Raw genomic sequence first — 17,484 nt, 5'->3', positions numbered from 1 at the left:
ATCACTGTCATTTCGTTATCTTATCAATTTTTTTGTATACAACCTGTGCGGAAAAGCCTTGTGCGAACGTGGATGACCCCGGTGCTGTGTACGATGCGTAGGGCGAGTACTGGCCTTGTCCGCTTCCTTGGAAGGGCGACGCTGGCGACGAGTATGGGGATGCTATGTACCCTGAACTGGCCTTACACGAAGGGTTCAACCCCCTCGACGAGCCCAGGGATGAGTACGGGTACGAGGATGCGTTGTAGAAAGACGATGGGTTCATGTAGGAGGACGTCGCGGAGTTCGTTGTGCCGTAAGCTTGTTGCATGCTAAAAATAAAAAAGAAGTGAGGAGGGTGTCAGTGGTGACATTGACAACCTGTTGTGGAGAAAATTCGACAGGATTGGGTAGGTGACAGTCTTCCGTACATTAAGAATCTGTGGTTGGTTTGAAAACAGCTGTTTAAATAAGGGGTTTGAGATTTATTTTAAAAAATTGTCTAAAACTTTGTTATTAAGCATATAATCGGTTTGATAGATACAGCATCGTATACATGATCATTAAGTATTTATGATCGTGTGAATCCCAGGTGTTCAAATATGGTAAGAAAAAGTTTTTGAAATTTTTTCTTCCGTAGACCAATGATGTGGCTACTTTTGCCCAAGCTGTTTGAATTTAAGTACACACAATGCGTGAAAAAATTTCCCAAAACTTGTATTAGTAATCATCCAATCGAACTAATAGCTACATCTTCCATAGATCAAAAATCTATGATCGTTTTTGGCCTAAAAATAGGTTAAATTTGATCTTCCGTAGATCAAGAAAAAGATCTTTGCCTGGACTGTTCCAATATAGACAGAAAAGGTGTTTAAAATTTTATCTTTATCAAATAGATCATCTTCCGTAGATCAAGAATATGGTCATATTTGCTCAAACTGTTTATGTATGACAGAAAATAGTATGCAATTTTAAAAACATTGCTCAAAAACTCCGTTATTAAGCATCTAAATGGGCAAATGGTTACACACAGTATGGGATAGATTATTTTCCGCTAGCTCCTTCCATTTTTCCCTAATCTATAACTAATATATAATTTTTTGGATAAAAAAAACAGTCGAGTTTGCCGAAGCTATAGAAATATGGCCCAGGAAACGTGTTTGAAATTTTATCTTCTATAGATCTATAATATGGTCATTTTTCCCCAAACTGTTTAAAAATGACAGAAAACTGTCATTAAGCGGGCAAATGGTCACAGTATCGGATAGATCATTTTTCATAGATTAAGAATGTATAGTTGTTTTTGCCCTAGCTGTGCAAATATAATCAGAAAACGTGTTTCAAAATTTTGTCTTCTGTCAAGCTGTTTAAATGACAGAAAATGATCTAGAATTAAAAAAAATGGCTAAAACTTCGTTACTAAACATCTAATCAAACAGATATGGTCGCAATATCGGATCTTCCATACAATCTACAATCTATTTTGCCTCAGGTGTTGAATTATGACTGGAAAATGTATGTGAAATGTGATCTTCTCTAGACCACGAATATGATCATTTCTGCCCGGGCAGTTCAGATATGGACAGAAATCGTTTTTGAAATTTTATCTTCCGTAGATCTAGAATACGATCATTTTCGCCAAAGCTGTTTGAATAAGAGAGAAAATGATCTGAAATTTAAAAAAAAAGTCCGAAACTCCATTATTGAGCATCTAATCGGGCAAATGATCACAATATCGGATAGACCATTTCCATAGATAAAGAATGTACAATCTATTTTGCCGAAATTGTTGAAATATGGCCAGAAAACGTGTTTGAAATTTTATCGTCCGTAGATCAAGAATATTATCATTTTTACTCAATGTTCAAAATGGACGGAAAACTTGTTGGAAATTTTCAAAAAGTTTCCGAAAACTTCGTTATTAAGCATCTAATCGAGCAATTGGCCACAGCATAGGATGTCTAATCTTCCGCAGATTAAGGATCTATAGTTGTTTTAGCCCCATCTGTGCAAATATAATCAGAAAACGCGTTTCAAAATTTTATCTTTGGTAGATTAAGAATGTGATCATTTTTGCCCAAACTGTTGAAATATGACCAAAAAACTTAAATTTCCTCTTCCGTAGGTCAAGAATGTGTTCATTTTCGCCCAAGCTGTTTAAAAATGACAGAAAATCATCTACAATTTTAAAAAATTGGGCCAAAACTTCGTTACTAAGCATCTAATCAAACAAATGGTCGCAATATCGGATAGATCATTTTCCATAGATTAGGAATCGACAATCGTTTTTGCTGCAGTTGTTGAATTATGACCAGAAAACATATGTGAAATTTGATCATCCCTAGATTATGAATATGATCATTTCTGTCCAGGCAGTTCAAATATGGAGAGAAAACGTTTTTGAAATTTTATCGTTCGTAGATCAGGAATACGATCATTTTCGCCAAAGCTGTTTGAATAAGACAGAAAATGATCTATAATTATAAAAAAGCCCGAAACTGCATTATTGAGCATCTAATTGGGCAAATGATCACGGTATCGGATAGATCATCTTCCGTAGATTAAGAATCTACAATCTATTTTGCCGAAACTGTTGAAATATGGCCAGAAAACATGTTTGAAATTTTATATTCCGCAGATCAAGAATATTACCATTTTTACCCAATGTTCAAAATGGACGGAAAACTTGTTCGAAATTTTCAAAAAGTTTCCCAAAACTCCGTTATTAAGCATCTAATCGAGCAATTGGCCACAGCATTGGATGTCTAATCTTCTGCAGATTAAGAGTCTATAGTTGTTTTAGCCCCATCTGGGCAAATATAAGCAGAAAACGTGTTTCAAAATTTTATCTTCGGTAGATTAAGAATGTGATTATTTTTGCCCAAGCTGTTGAAACATGACCAAAAAAATTGTTAAATTTCCTCTTCCGTAGATCAAGAATGTGTTCATTTTCGCCCAATCTGTTTAAAAATGACAGAACACGGTCTGAAATTTAAAAAAAATTGGCCAAAACTCCGTTAATCAGCATCTAATCAGGCAAATGGTCATAGTACCGGATAAATCATCTACAGTAGATTAAGAATTTAATCTATAGTTGTTTTTGTCGAAGCTGTTGAAATATGGCCAGAAAACGTGTGTGAAATTTTATCTTCCCTAAATCACGAATATGATCTTTTTTGCTCGGACCGTTCAAATTTGCATAGAAAACGTTTTCCAAATTTAATCTTCCGTAGAATACGATAATTTTTGCCCAACTTGTTTAAATATAACAGAAAACGGTCTGAAATTAAAATGAATGCCCAAAACTTCATTATTAAGCATCTAATCGGGCAAATGATCACAGTATCGGATAGATCATCTTCCGTAGATTAAGAATCTACAGTCCTTTTTGCCGAAACTCTTGAAATACAGTCAGAAAGCGTGGTTGAAATTTTATCGTCCGTAGATTAAGAATACGATCATTTTTGCACAGACTGCTCAAACGTACACAAAAAATTGTTTGAAATAAATCTTCCGTAGATCAAGAATATGGTCATTTTCTCCCAAACTGTTTAAATGTAACCAAAAATGATCGAAAATTTGAAAAAAATTTGGCCAAAACTCCGTTAATAAGCATCTAATCAGGCAAATGGTCTTAGTACTGGATAAATCATCTACAGTAGGTATATTAAGAATCTAATCTATAGTTGTTTTTGCCGAAGCTGTTGAAATATGGCCAGAAAACGTGTGTGAAATTGTATCTTCCCTAAATCACGAATATGATCTTTTTTGCCCGGAATGTTCAAATTTGGATAGAAAACGTTTTTCAAATTTCATCTTTCGTAGATCAAGAATATGATTTTTGCCCAACCTGTGTAAATATGTATAACAGAAAACGGTCTGAAATAAAAAAAAAAATGCCTAAAACTCCATTATTAAGCATCTAATCGGGCAAACGAACATAGTATAGGATAGATTATCTTCCATAGATGAAACTCTTGAAATATAACCAGAAAGCGTGTTTAAAATTTTATCGTTCGTAGATTAAGAATATGATCATTTTTGCCCAGACTACTCAAATATACAGGGTGTTATTGAAAGGTACGTACAACAAAATGGACAGTTCTTCGCAAAATCTAAGAAGTCGGAAAAACTTATTTTGTGTTATCAAAATTATAAGGGGAAAATTAACCCTTATCCAACCTTTTTAGACGCTACTGAAGGATAAATAGGTAAAATTAATTTATTTTAGTAAATCCTAGCAACTGTAACAATAAAACTTTTGTCAAGACTAAATGTTGCTATAGAAACGAAAGATGATCTTTTTATCAGAGGCGTACAACGAATTTGGAAATAAATTTTAATAAATTTTATCTCTAAAAGGAGAACACTTTTACCTGAACTTTTTTTAACTTTTAGCACCCATACTTCGAGACCAATTACCGATTTTATTGTGTACGTACCTTTCAATAACAGGCTGTATACAAAAAATTGTTTGAAATTTATCTTCCGTAGATCAACAATGTGGTAATTTTCTCCCAAGCTGTTTAAATATAACCAAAAATGATGCAAAATTTCAAAGAATTTGGCCAAAACTCCGTTAATAAGCATCTAATCAGGCAAATGGTGATAGTATCGGATAGATCATCTACAGTAGATTAAGAATGTAATCTATAGTTGTTTTTGTAGAAGCTGTTGAAATATGGCCAGAAAACGTGTGAAACTTTATCTTCCGTTAATCACGAACATGATCTTTTTTGCCTGTTGTGTTCAAATATAGATAGAAAACGTTTTTCAAATTTTATCTTTCGTAGATCAAGAATACGATGATTTTTGTCCAATCTGTGTAAATATAACAGAAAACGGTCTGAAATTAAAAAAAATGCCCAAAACTCCATTATTAAGGATCTAATCAGGCAAATGAACACAGTATAGGATAGATTATCTTCCATAGATGAAACTCTTGAAATATAGCCAGAAAGCGTGTTTGAAATTTTACCGTCCGTAAATTTAGAATATAATCATTTTTGCCCAGACTGCTAATTGTACACAAAAAATTGTTTGAAATTTATCTTCCGTAGATCAAGAATGTGGCCATTTTTTTCCAAACTGTTTAAATATAACCAAAAATGATCTAAAATTTCAAAAAAATTGGCCAAAACTCCGTTAGTAAGCATCTAATCAGGCAAGTGGTCATAGTATCGGATAGATCATCTACAGTAGATTAAGAATCTAATCTATAGTTGTTTTTGTCGAAGCTGTTGAAATATGGCCAGAAAACGTGTGTGGAATTTAATCTTCCCTTAATCACGAACATGATATTTTTTGCCCAGACTGTTCAAATATAGATAGAAAACGTTTTTCAAATTTTATCTTTCGTAGATCAAGAATACGATGATTTTTGCCCAACCTGTGTAAATATAACAGAAAACGGTCTGAAATAAACAAAAAATGCCTAAAACTCCATTATTAAGCATCTAATCGGGCAAATGAACACAGTATAGGATAGATTATCTTCCATAGATGAAACTCTTGAAATATAGCCAGAAAGCGTGTTTGAAATTTTACTGTCCGTAAATTTAGAATATAATCATTTTTGCCCAGACTGCTCATTGTACACAAAAAATTGTTTGAAATTTATCTTCCGTAGATCAAGAATGTGGCCATTTTTTTCCAAACTGTTTAAATATAACCAAAAATGATCTAAAATTTCAAAAAAATTGGCCAAAACTCCGTTAGTAAGCATCTAATCAGGCAAATGGTCATAGTATCGGGTAGATTGACTACAGTAGATTAATAATCTAATCTATAGTTGCTTTTGTCGAAGCTGTTGAAATATGGCCAGAAAACGTGTGAAATTTTATGTTACCTTAATCACCAACATGAACTTTGTTGCCCGGAATGTTCAAATATAAATAGAAAACATTTTTCAAATTTCATCTTTCGTAGATATAAACCGAAAACCGTATGAAATTAAAAAAAAAATGCTTAAAACTCAATTATTAAGCATCTAATCGGGCAAATGATCACAGTATCGGATAGATCATCTTACGTAGATTAAGAATCTATAGTCGTTTTTGCCGAAACTATTGAAATATAGCTAGAAAGCGTGTTTGAAATTTTATCATCTGTAGATGAAGAATATGATCATTTTTGCCCAGATTTTTTTGTACACAAAACATTGTTTGAAATTTATCTTTCGTATAATCACTTTTGTCCAAAAGTGACAGAAAATGATACGAAATTTTCAAGAATTTGCTTAAAATTCCATTTATTACGCATCAAATAGAGCTGATGACCCGGTCTTTAGATAGATAATAAGCTTTCGTAGATTAAGAACATCTGTGGTCGTTTTTTCCCTAGTTAATTCGTTATCTCTCAAAGTAATTTATCAAATTTAATATTAACTATAAATATGACTTGCCTTTTGAAAACTTTCCACATTGTTTTGATTTGTTGTGTACTAAATTTTAGCTAAAAATTTTCACTTTTCATAATTTTTGAAGCACAATACTGATTCTTTTTCTCAACGGGCGTAATCTAATCAGACAAACGTTTAAAAAAAAAATGCATCAAGGAAACCTCCCAACCTGTTGTAATACTGTTGAGCCGAGTACGATTGACTGTACTCCTTATCGTACAAGTTCCCCAGTTCCGCCGCCGTTCCGTAGAACGCTAATGGATCCTGAGAGAGCGCCGCCACTTCGCTGTCCGCCAATCCCGGACTCCTGATTTCGCTTTTGATGCCCGTCGTCTCGCCCAGTATCGACCAGGAGGAGGTGAAGTTCGGCGGGACGCAGGTGGAGGACGTCGACGTCGTTGACGAAACATCGGCGTGGTTGGTGGCGGTGGAGGCGGTGGCCGGGGGTGAGCTGCAGGTGGAGGAGGAGTGGCCGCTTTGCGGACTGCAGGCGCTGTCGCCCACCGCCAATCTGCAAAAACGAAACTTTAACAAAAAGTCGTAGGTATATACAGAAAACAGGACTGGAGTCAGACGGAGCCTTGAAGAATGCCACAAAGCAGAAATATTGCTATTAGTGTTGTTTATTTTCGTTACGGAGTCGCCCCACGACGGCAGGAAGCTCGCGGTCAAAATTTTGCCAAGTCGGCGCCCCGGCGGATACGAGTGACGCGGTTTTATTGCAAACGCGCCGAAAAAGGGCGTCGTTAACGTCAATATGAACGCGGAAAGAAGCGCCGGAGACGAGGCGCATATGTGCTGGACGAGGAAGTGGAAGAAGGGTTGAAGTTTTAAAAATTACTCAAGCTGGTCGCAGGCTGGTTGTAAAACAGTACTAAAAACCACTCAAAGTGTACCATTTTACGTGTATGTGAATAAATAGAACGCTCACAGTATACACAGCAATAATTAGAATGGATGTGGAAAAAATAAAACCGAATAAACAGTGGACTGATTGCTTACCGGAAAATATCGGTGACGGCGAAAGAATGGATAGTTTGCGGAGGCGGTTTTTCATTCAGAGCGATTAAAAATGGATCGAATGTTGAAGTTTTTGCGTCATTCGATTTAAGAACATAATTTTTATTTTAGTGGACCTTGTTATAATTTTTATAATGGAGAAGTAAGTAATAATAAAACAAATTCAGAATTTCGGTGTTTTTCATTCGAATCATCATTCATCCTGAGAAACAAAGCACGATAATAAAGTCTTAACCCAACTAACGTCAAACGTGACAGTCCCCCGCTGCTGTGGGTCCATCTGGTTTGAATTTTACTGGATCCTGAAATTTACTAATATTTTTTATATAAACATCAAAGTCAATGCACCACCAGCTACATCTGGTAAAAACTCAAAAATCGCCTGTCATATTTTGGTAAAATTTCTAACTAAACAATTCGTTTGTATGAAGGTGAATACATTTATTTTATAACATGCAGGACAAATATCCATACACACTACTACTAATCGTCTTAGTGAACATCTGTTACTCGATTTATTTAAACGTTTGTATATTATAATTAAGAGGAATTATTAAGTACTTACTATATAGTACTGCTACGTGCTGAAATTTATCTGATGTGATCTGAAGAACAGGATGAATATTTTATGTGTGACTTGAAGCGGTACAACTATATAACTAGTAGCAAGCATCATCATCACTATCAAAGTCTTTAAATTTAAATCACATTCATCACTGTACTACGACCACAATCTGATTAGTTTTCTGCATAAACATTTGAGCCTTCTGCCACAATTTACATTAACGCATGCATGTCTACAATAATTTGATTATCTTCATTTTTATCTTCACTAATTTATGCATTTATTAATGAAATGTAGGAATTGTAGCAAAGGTTATTTAATGGGCAGTGAAGCAGGATAGAAAACATGGATACTTCGTGTCATGTACCTTTATTGATTACTCCTAGTTTTTTTTCGTTTTCCAAGAACTGATGGTACTATATTCTACAAATGAAGAGGCTTCTACTTTCATGATTTATCACTGTTTGGTCGAAATAGTTGTCCAAAATTTTTCAATACATAAAATTTGCACTGGTATATTTTTTCATTTAAAATATTCGACTATCAAACCCAATATTTCGGAATCCCGGACCTCAACACGTCGAGAACCATTTTATAGGAATTTTTATGGATTTTTAGTCAATTTTTAAATTACCCCAAAAAATTTCTGTGCAGTCTTAGACATTCAGGAATTATTTTTGGCTCTGCCTCGCTGAAAAATCCTACTATTTTTTCAAAATCGCCTTTATGGAAAATGGCAGCTTTCAGATTTTGCAAAATCTGAATTTCAAACTTATTATTTCAAAAAACTTGGTGTGTGGTGGGTTTTTCCGGAATTTTTGTGGATTTTAAGACAACTTTTCCAACAATTCAATTTTTCGTTTCAAGTTTTTGGTCGTTTTTGAACACTCGGAAATTACCCAAAGACTTTTTGTAGCCTTCGACTTCTAGAAATTACTTTTGGTGTCATTTCTTCGAAAATTCCTACCATTATTTTTCAAAAACGCTTTTATGGAGTGACAACTTTTGGATTTAAAAAAAATCATTTTTAGGTTTTAATATTAAAAAAAAAGATTCTCGGAACAAATATTTCGAAAATCTTGGTACTGAACCCTCAACATGCCATGTTTTTTGAATCAACACGTCGAGATCCCAGAGTTTTTTATGGTTTTTAAGCAACTTTTGCAAAAGCTCCCCTTTTCAATAGTTCCTTGAAATTTTGACCGTTTCTGAACACTTTCGAAAATTACCCAAACGGATGTTTGGAAAATTGCTTTTGTGAAAAGCAATTAAAAAAAAAAAAATCAAATTTTCAAAACAAATATTTCCAAAATCTTGGTCTGGGACCCTCAGAGCGCTAATTTCAATATTTAAATATAAAAACTGTTTAAATTTTTTTTTTTATTTATTTAAATGTTTAAATTGTTACAAAAAAGTCATTGAAACGATTTTTTTTTCAATTTTTGGGCGTTTCTCGAAAACTTTCAAAAATTACCTAGAGATTTTTGTAGATTTCGGTATCCAGAAGTTGCTTTTGGTTTCATTTTTTCGAAAATTCCTACTTTTTTCAAAATTGCCTTAACGAAAAATGGCGATTCTAAATTTCGGACCTGATTTTTCGAAAGTCTGAATCCGGGATCATTGACACCCAATTTTTTGTGGATTTTTTTAGGTAAATCTTCCAAAAGCTCAATTGTTCAGACCACCTCTGAAGCCACGCATTTTTTTGATGGTTCTCAAACAATATCGAAAATTATCTGAATTTTGAACGTTTTCGAATCAGCACGTCGAGAATCATGTTCAAATTTTTTGTATTTTTTTTAGACGGCTTTTCAAAAGCTCAAATTTTTTTAATACACCACCGAATGAAATAACCGATGCCCGTTTTTGGAGAATTTTCGAAAATTAACGATAGAGATTTTTTTGTAGATTTAGGTATCTAGAAGTTATTTTCGGATTCATTTCTTCGAAAATTTCTACTATTTAATTTCAAAAATCGCATTTTTGAAGTGATTTTTGAGATTATAAAAAACTTAATTTTCAAAAATTCTTCGAAACGCGTAGGGCCCTTAACAAGTAATGTTTTTTGAAACAGCCCTTCGAGAACCATTTCCAGGAATTTTGTAGGGGTTTTTAGTAAATTTTCCAAAAGATCAATTTTTCATAACGAAATAATTATGAAATATGAATTTTAGGTAGTTTTTCGAACACTTTCAAAACGTTCTTAAATTTTTTGTAGATCTTGACCTGCAAAGGTTACTTTCGGCTTCATTTCTTCGAAAATTTCTACCTTTTTTCAAAATCGCCTTTATGAAAATGGCAATTTTCAGAATTTTTAAAAAACCCAATTTCGAAAATCTTGGTGCGGGACCTTAACACACGACGTTCCTCGAGCTAGCACGTCTAGAACTATTTCCAAAGTTTTTTGTGAATTTTTAGGCGACTCTTCCAAAAGCTCAGTATTTCAATGAATTTTTTTGACGTTTCTCGAACATTTTCGAAAATTGCCGAGAGTTTTTTTTGATAAAAAACGTCAATTTTCCGAACTTCTAAAAAATCTTAATTCTAAACCCAAAATTATCTTATAGCGCTAATTTCAGCGTTTAAATATAAAAAACTAAAAGAAAATTAATTTTTTGCTTTGATTTATTTAAATGTTATGATTAAATTGTTACCAAAAAAGTAATTTAAATGAACATCCACAGATTTTTTGTGGATTTCGATATCCAGAATTTGCTTTTGGTTTAATTTCTTCGAAAATTCCTCCTTTTTTTTCGAAATTGCCTTTATGAAAAACGGCAATTTTCAAAATTTGTAAAAAATCTGAGTTTCGGACCTGATATTTCGAAAACCTTGATCTGGGACCATGTCCAAAATTTTTTGTTTTTTTTTAAACAATAATTTTTCAAAAGCTCAAATTTTCAATACACTGAAAGATTTAGATTTATTTAATTAGTGGTCGTTTCTCGTAGATTTACGAAAATTAACCATATCCAGAAGTTATTTTCGGATTCAGTTTTTCGAAAATTTCTACTCTTTAATTTAAAAAATCGGGTTTTTGAAGCGATTTTTGAGATTCTAAAAAAATTTAATTTTCAAAAAATTCTTCGAAATGCATAGTCCGGGACCCTCAACGTAACGTTTTTCGAATCAACCCTTCGAGAACCATTTCCAGGAATTTTGTGTGGGTTTTTGTCAATTTTTCTAAAAGCTCAACTTTTCAATATGAAATTATGACATATGCAGTTTCTGGTAGTTCTCGAACTATTTCAAAAATTTTTTGTACATTTCGACCTGCAGAGGTTACTTTCGGCTTCCTTTCCTCGAAAATTTCTACCATTTTTTCAAAATCGCTTTTATGAAAAACGGCAATTTCCAGAATTTTTAAAAAGAACTTGACAATTCGAAAATCTTGCTCCGTCGAGAACCATTTCCCAGATTGATTTTGGGATTTTGGGCAACTCTTCGGAAAGCTCAATTTTTCAATGGATTTTTGAAACGTATCTCAAACATTTTCGAAAATTACCCAGAAATTTGTTTCGATGAAAAATGTCAATTTTTCGAACTCTTAAAAATCTTAATTTCAAACCCAAAATTTCGAAAATCTACCGGGAAGCTCAAAACTCCATGTTCTTCAGTATGTCGAGAACCATGTCCCAAATTTTTTTATGCATTCTTATGTAACTTTTCCAAAAGCCCAATTTTTCAATACGTCTAAAATTTTTGGCGATTTCTTGAAAAGCTTTGAAAATTACCCAGACATTTTTTCGTAGATTTCGGTCTCCAGAAGTTACTTTCGGTTTCACTTCTTCGAAAACTTTTGCCATGTTTCAAAATCGCTTTTAGAAAAACGGCAATTTTGGGGATTTAAAAAAAACACATCGTATTTTCCGAATCAGCTTGTCGAGAACGATTTCCAGGAAATTTTTGTGGATTTTTAAGCAACTTTTCCTAAGCTCAAGTTTTCAAATCCCCTGAACCCGTAAAATTTTTTGATGCTTCTGGAACATATTCGAAAATTACCCAAAGGGAGTTTTTTGTAGAGTTCGAGATCCAATAGTTATTTTCAGCTTTATTTCTTCGAAAATTCCGAATAGTTTTTTACAACTGCTTTACAAAAAACTGTTAGTTTTCCGAACTTCTACAAAATCTGAGTTTCAAAGCCGATATTTCGTAAATTTTGAACCGGGACCCTTAAAATTTCATGTTCTTCGAATCAAATACGTCGAGAACTATTCCCAAAATTTGTTGTGCACTTTTAAGCAACTTTTCCAATAGCTCAATTTTTCAATACCTAGGTTATAAAATTTTTGCCCATTTCTGAATACTTTTCAAAAATTACCAAAGGAGAATTTTTCGTAGATTTAGACCTCTAGAAGTTACTGAGGACTTCACTTTTTTGAAAATTTCTGCCATTTTTCCAAAATCGCTTGTAGGAAAACGGCAATTTTTCAAGATTTTTAAAAAAATCAATTTTCAAATCCAATATTTCCAAATTTGGAGACCCTTAACACGCTATATTTTCCGAATCAGCTGATCGAGAACCATTTCCAGGAAATTTTTGTGAATTTTTAGGCAACTTTTTCAAAAACTTAATTTTCAAATCCCTAAAATCATGAGATTTTTTGACATTTCTCGAACATTTTCGAAAATTGCCCAAAGAGATTTTTCTTATAGAACTTTAACTTCCGAAAAATCTGAATTTCGAACCAAATATTTCGAAAATTTTGGACCGGGAGCTTCAAAACTACATGTTCTTCGAATCAGGATACGTCGAAAACCACGTCCCAAAATTTGTTGATTTCGACCTCCAGAAGTTACTGTTCACAGTCGCTTTTAGGAAAATGGCAATTTTTGGGATTTTTAAAAAAATTAATTTTGAAAGCGAATATTTCCAAATTTCAAGACCATTAAACGCCGTATTTTCCGAATCAGCTCGTCGAGAATCATTTCCAGGAAATTTTTGTAGATTTGCACGAAACCATGACCCCCTAATATTTTCAAAAACTTGAACCGAACCTTCAAAACTCCATGTCCCAAAATTTTTTGTGCATTTTTAGGCAACTTTTTTAAAAGCTCAATTTCTCAATAATAATAATTAGTTACTTTTGGCTTCATTTTTTGAAAATCTCTCCCATTTTTCCAAAATCACTAAAAAGCGGGAATTTTTGGACTAGAAAAAAATCAAAGCGCACATTTCCAAATTTTCCAACAATTTTTTTGGAGATTTCGACACCTAGATGTTATTTTCTTCATTTCGTCATGCAACGTAAACCATTTCTAAGAATTTTTTGTGGATTTTTAGGTAACTTTATCAAAATTTTTGGCCGTGAAAATGTCAAAAAACACGGTTTTATACGAAAAACAGAAAAATCGAATGTTTGTTTATTTTTGTCAACGCAAATGGATAACAAAACCGAAAAATGTGGGAAGAAAAATATGTTTTGAAGAAAATTAACATCGTAATATTTCGCCTTCAATGTCGAATTTTCAATAACAAATTAAAATAATTGTATGCGCGAGACAAAATTTGAGCGGAGTATTTGCCGACAAAAAAATAAAACAACCGTTGAAACCTTGCTCTGAAACAAGAACAAAACGTATTTTGAGTGCGTCACAAGCATCGGAAATGGGAACAAATTGTAAGCTCTGAAACGAAAGCTCCCAAGGAAATAAGCAATTCCACAGGATTAAAAAAAATCAGATCTGTATTTGAATAATTGCTCTCTTCTTTTGTCGCGACAGCTTGAAATTAAGATTTGGTGTCAACTCCTTCGATTAAGTCCTCCGAAGGAGGCCGGCAATTTTTTCGCCACCTCGCCGTCCACCACAATGACAAACGATGGAAGGCCAAACCCGGCAAAAATGTCGCAAATTTCCTCCCACAGCCGCTAATCATTCCCTCGGATCATTTATAACCGCCAGCCCAATATTTATAACCGCACGTTCAACACCCAAGTGAAAAGTCTTTCGTCCTTCGCTAGGTCTGGGGCCGTAACTCACTCGCGCTGCCAACCTGACAAGACGTATGTCACCGTTCGTGTCACACCCAGCAAGTTGTCATTTAAAAATTCCCCTCGCCATAACACCCGCTCCGCATCCGTCCTGCTCCCACCCACAGCCGCCGCCGCCGCTCTTCGACCCGGCTTTCCGAGAATTTATGTGTTTTGTCCCCTGTCCAATATATTACATGGGCGCTTATTTTTTTCCGTTCGTGTCTCAACCGTGCCAGATTTTCTTCAAGCTTGTCATTTTACCAGACTAGAACAAATAGATTTCGCATGCGACAATCATCGGGAGTAAATAAACCGATCGGTGGGCTTTCTTTGTAGGAACGCATTAAACTGCCACAGGTTTTAACATATAGAAAACAACAAGTGTCAAGTGGGGAGTTAATGGTGCTGCGAAGATGAGAGGGAAAAGGACGGAGGCGGCGGTTTGACAAAGAGGGCCGCCATTTGGTTCACACATGTTTTCGATGCGAAGAATACTCATTATGTTCCATTTTCTTTCGGGAGTTTTTAGTTTAGGAAGTTCGCTTTAGACAAACATCGGTAATTATGATGAGCGGGAGAAGATGACATGTATATGGCCGGGGAGACGGAGCTTCGTCGACGATTAAACACACAATGGAGCGTTTCCACTGGTTCGTGTTTACACGATTCGATGGAGGTAAAATTAATTTTGTAATTTTGTTCCGAGAATTGCGAAAAATAAATGTCCCGCAAACGAGTTTCCCCACATCTTTTGACTATATTGAAAGCTGGCTGTGTAGAGTGGGCGGCAAATGAATGGAACGCCAACAGAACAAAATATGTGTGTTAGCAAAAATAAGGCGATTTTTAGCGGTCTCAAAGGAAGTCGCTTTGTGTAAAATAAAAATTGTTGAACCTGACGTCATCTTTTTTTGGAAAAAAAAATTTGGTTATCATTATCAGGATAATTTTTTGGGTAATCGGCTTGGTAGTTTTGCCAACAGACCACAGACAAACAAAACAAAAAGAAAAAGCTTTTTCGAATCGAAAGTGGTTAAAGTGGATTCAGAAAAATCACACAAATTTTGTAATTACGATGTTGACGTTTGTATTAATCCAGGAAAATTATGCTTAAATTTGAGAAATATTGAAAAATTTGATTAACACTGTTTTTAGGCACTGGAGTTTGTTTAATCAATTTGCTAAACATACTTTTGAGTGAGCTGAAACACTCATCTAAATGGAAAACAAAGGATCAAATTTTTACGTAAAAATAATTTTTAAAAAAATTGTAAAGGTTTAAAATTCTCCAGCAAAGACCGATTTTTCACTTTTACAGATTTTATTTTAAATATGAATTAAGTCAGTCAATAAAAACAACCAGGTGAAAGTTCTACCGAATCATAGGAAACAATTTTTTATTAAAATTCTACGAGTTTTGTTATCTCTAAATTGAGCGTTTTTAAATAATTACATCAAAGTTATGCAAGCCATATTACTTAGTTGTACTTCCTGTACAATTTGGATTTGTATCATTAATTTATTTAAAAAAATCTGAGTCAGATGACTCAATGGTAAACTAATAAGTGTGAAATTTCAGAAGAAATATGTTCGAAAAAAAAAAGTCATCTAGTCAACCATGGAATTAATCTTTAAGAAAATTGTGTTGCCAAAACCTACACTGTGACAGCTGTTCATTTTTGAGGTTATGGGAAATTAGTCCTGAAATTCTTCTATGTATCACATTTGACAGTAATGACTGTTGACCGTTTTCTGCTTAAACTCCATTTCGCTAATAATTTTGGATAATAAAATTGTGTGTTATGTTTCAACCATTTTTTTAATACTTTGACAACACAAAATAAATTTTGAACTGAGGGAATTGCGCCGGAAAACCTGATAAGTTAAGAGTGATTGTGACAAATGAGATACTCTCTAAGAATATAGAGGGTGGGTGGGCGGGGCTAGTACTTGCTAAAATAAGATCGATTTTGGCAAATGACATACCTTAAAAATGCCATTTGCCAAAATCAGTGTTATCTTAGTAAGTACTGGTCCCGCCCACCTGCCTTCTCTTTTCTTAGAGTATATCTCATTTGCCAAAATCAGTCTTATCTTGGCAACTAGTAGCCCCGCCCACCCACCCTCTCTTTTCTTAGAGGGTATGTGATTTGCCAAAATCAGTTTTATCTTAGCAAGTAGTCATGACTAACTTTCACAAAAAATGATCAAAATTGGCAAACATTACGAGCTTATATTATAAGATTATTTTAAATGCATACTAATAAAATTTTAGGACTATTTGGTTGACAATGCCGAATATTCACGCATTAGGTGCGTGCAGTGTTGCCAATTTTACTTTTATAAAATGAGGTTTTTTTCGAAATTTACATCATAAAGAATTTTTTTTTGGATTCCCGGAACCCCCGTACATAACATAGTGAAGAGTTAATCCGCCATTTAGAGACACCCTGTATAAGAAACTAGACGTATTTGTTTGACTGTACTTTCTGTTAAATACCTTTAAAACGCATTCCAATTTTTTTTCCAAAAATCTAATGCCCAAGGTAAAAAATCAAGACGGATTGATAAACGACAACTGTATGAGTGTTATTTAATAAAATTTAAAAGACATTTACTTGACAAAATTTGGAGGTGACGTGAATACAACTGTCGGTGAGATGATAATAAACAAATAACTGATTTAAATCATTTTTTTACTTCCTTTTCAAATTACGAAAATAGAACGGATAGTTAGAGTCATTTTAAATGCAATTTAATTCAAAATAAAGTGACCACTGAGTATAATAAAGTAAGCTAAGAAAATACTGTAACAGGGTCCATTCGGCGAACGACTACTTTAATGTTTTCAAAATCAGTCTTATCTTAGGAAGTACTAGCCCCGCCCACCCGCCCCCTATTTTCTCATAGGATATATCATTTGGCAAAATTAGTCATATCTTACCAAAGACTAGCCCCGCCCACCCGCCCTCTATTTTCTTAGAGGGTATGGCATTTGCCAAAACCAGTTTTTTCTTAGCAAATAGTAGCCCCGCCCACCCACCCCTTATTTTCTGGGGATTATGTCATCTGCCAAATCAGTCTTATCTTATCAAATACTATAATTTTGGCAAATGATATACTTTTTAAGAAAATAGAGGCCGGGTGAACGGGGCTAGTACCTACTTGCTAAGATAAGGTTTATTTTGGCAAATGACATCCTGTGAGAAAATAGGGGGTGGGTGGGCGGGGCTAGTACTTGCTAAGATAAGACTTGTTTTGGCAAATAACATATCCTCTGAGAAAATAGAGGACAAGATCGTAAAATTGAATAAGTGAAAAAATTTTAAAATTATAATTATTAGTTAAACATTTGAAATGAAAACTAGAAAAAATGTAATTCAAAAGTTGAAGAAACGAAAAATGAAAAAATCTAAAACCTGAAAATTTAAGAAATTGAAAAAAAAAGAAAAATTATAAAATATGAACATGAGAAAGAAAATAAAAAAACAAAAAAAAATTCGAAAATAGTTGAAAAATGGTCGAACATGTCAAAAACACCAAAA

At 33.9% G+C, this 17,484-nt stretch overlaps 1 protein-coding gene across 2 annotated transcripts in view; it reads right to left on the bottom strand.

Moving 5' to 3' along the window:
* LOC135126067 (eyes absent homolog 2-like) overlaps window positions 1–17,484 on the bottom strand; it is a 128,888-nt gene that overhangs the window by 2,043 nt on the left and 109,361 nt on the right. For both annotated transcript variants that reach the window (XM_064051859.1, XM_064051858.1), the window contains exons 3-4: window positions 6,549–6,890; window positions 44–311 (exon numbers count right to left, since the gene is read on the bottom strand). In XM_064051859.1, the coding sequence (XP_063907929.1) occupies window positions 44–311; window positions 6,549–6,890 (610 nt within the window). The remainder of the gene's footprint in view (window positions 1–43; window positions 312–6,548; window positions 6,891–17,484) is intronic.

Source organism: Zophobas morio, unplaced genomic scaffold (genome assembly GCF_036711695.1).
Source record: "Zophobas morio isolate AGI-343-1 ecotype UQ-CSIRO unplaced genomic scaffold, CSIRO_AGI_Zmor_V1 ptg000010l, whole genome shotgun sequence".
In the NCBI taxonomy this organism is placed as follows: domain Eukaryota; kingdom Metazoa; phylum Arthropoda; class Insecta; order Coleoptera; family Tenebrionidae; genus Zophobas; species Zophobas morio.
Note: the sequence above shows the minus strand (reverse complement) of the source record. Positions and strands in the feature narration are given on the sequence as shown.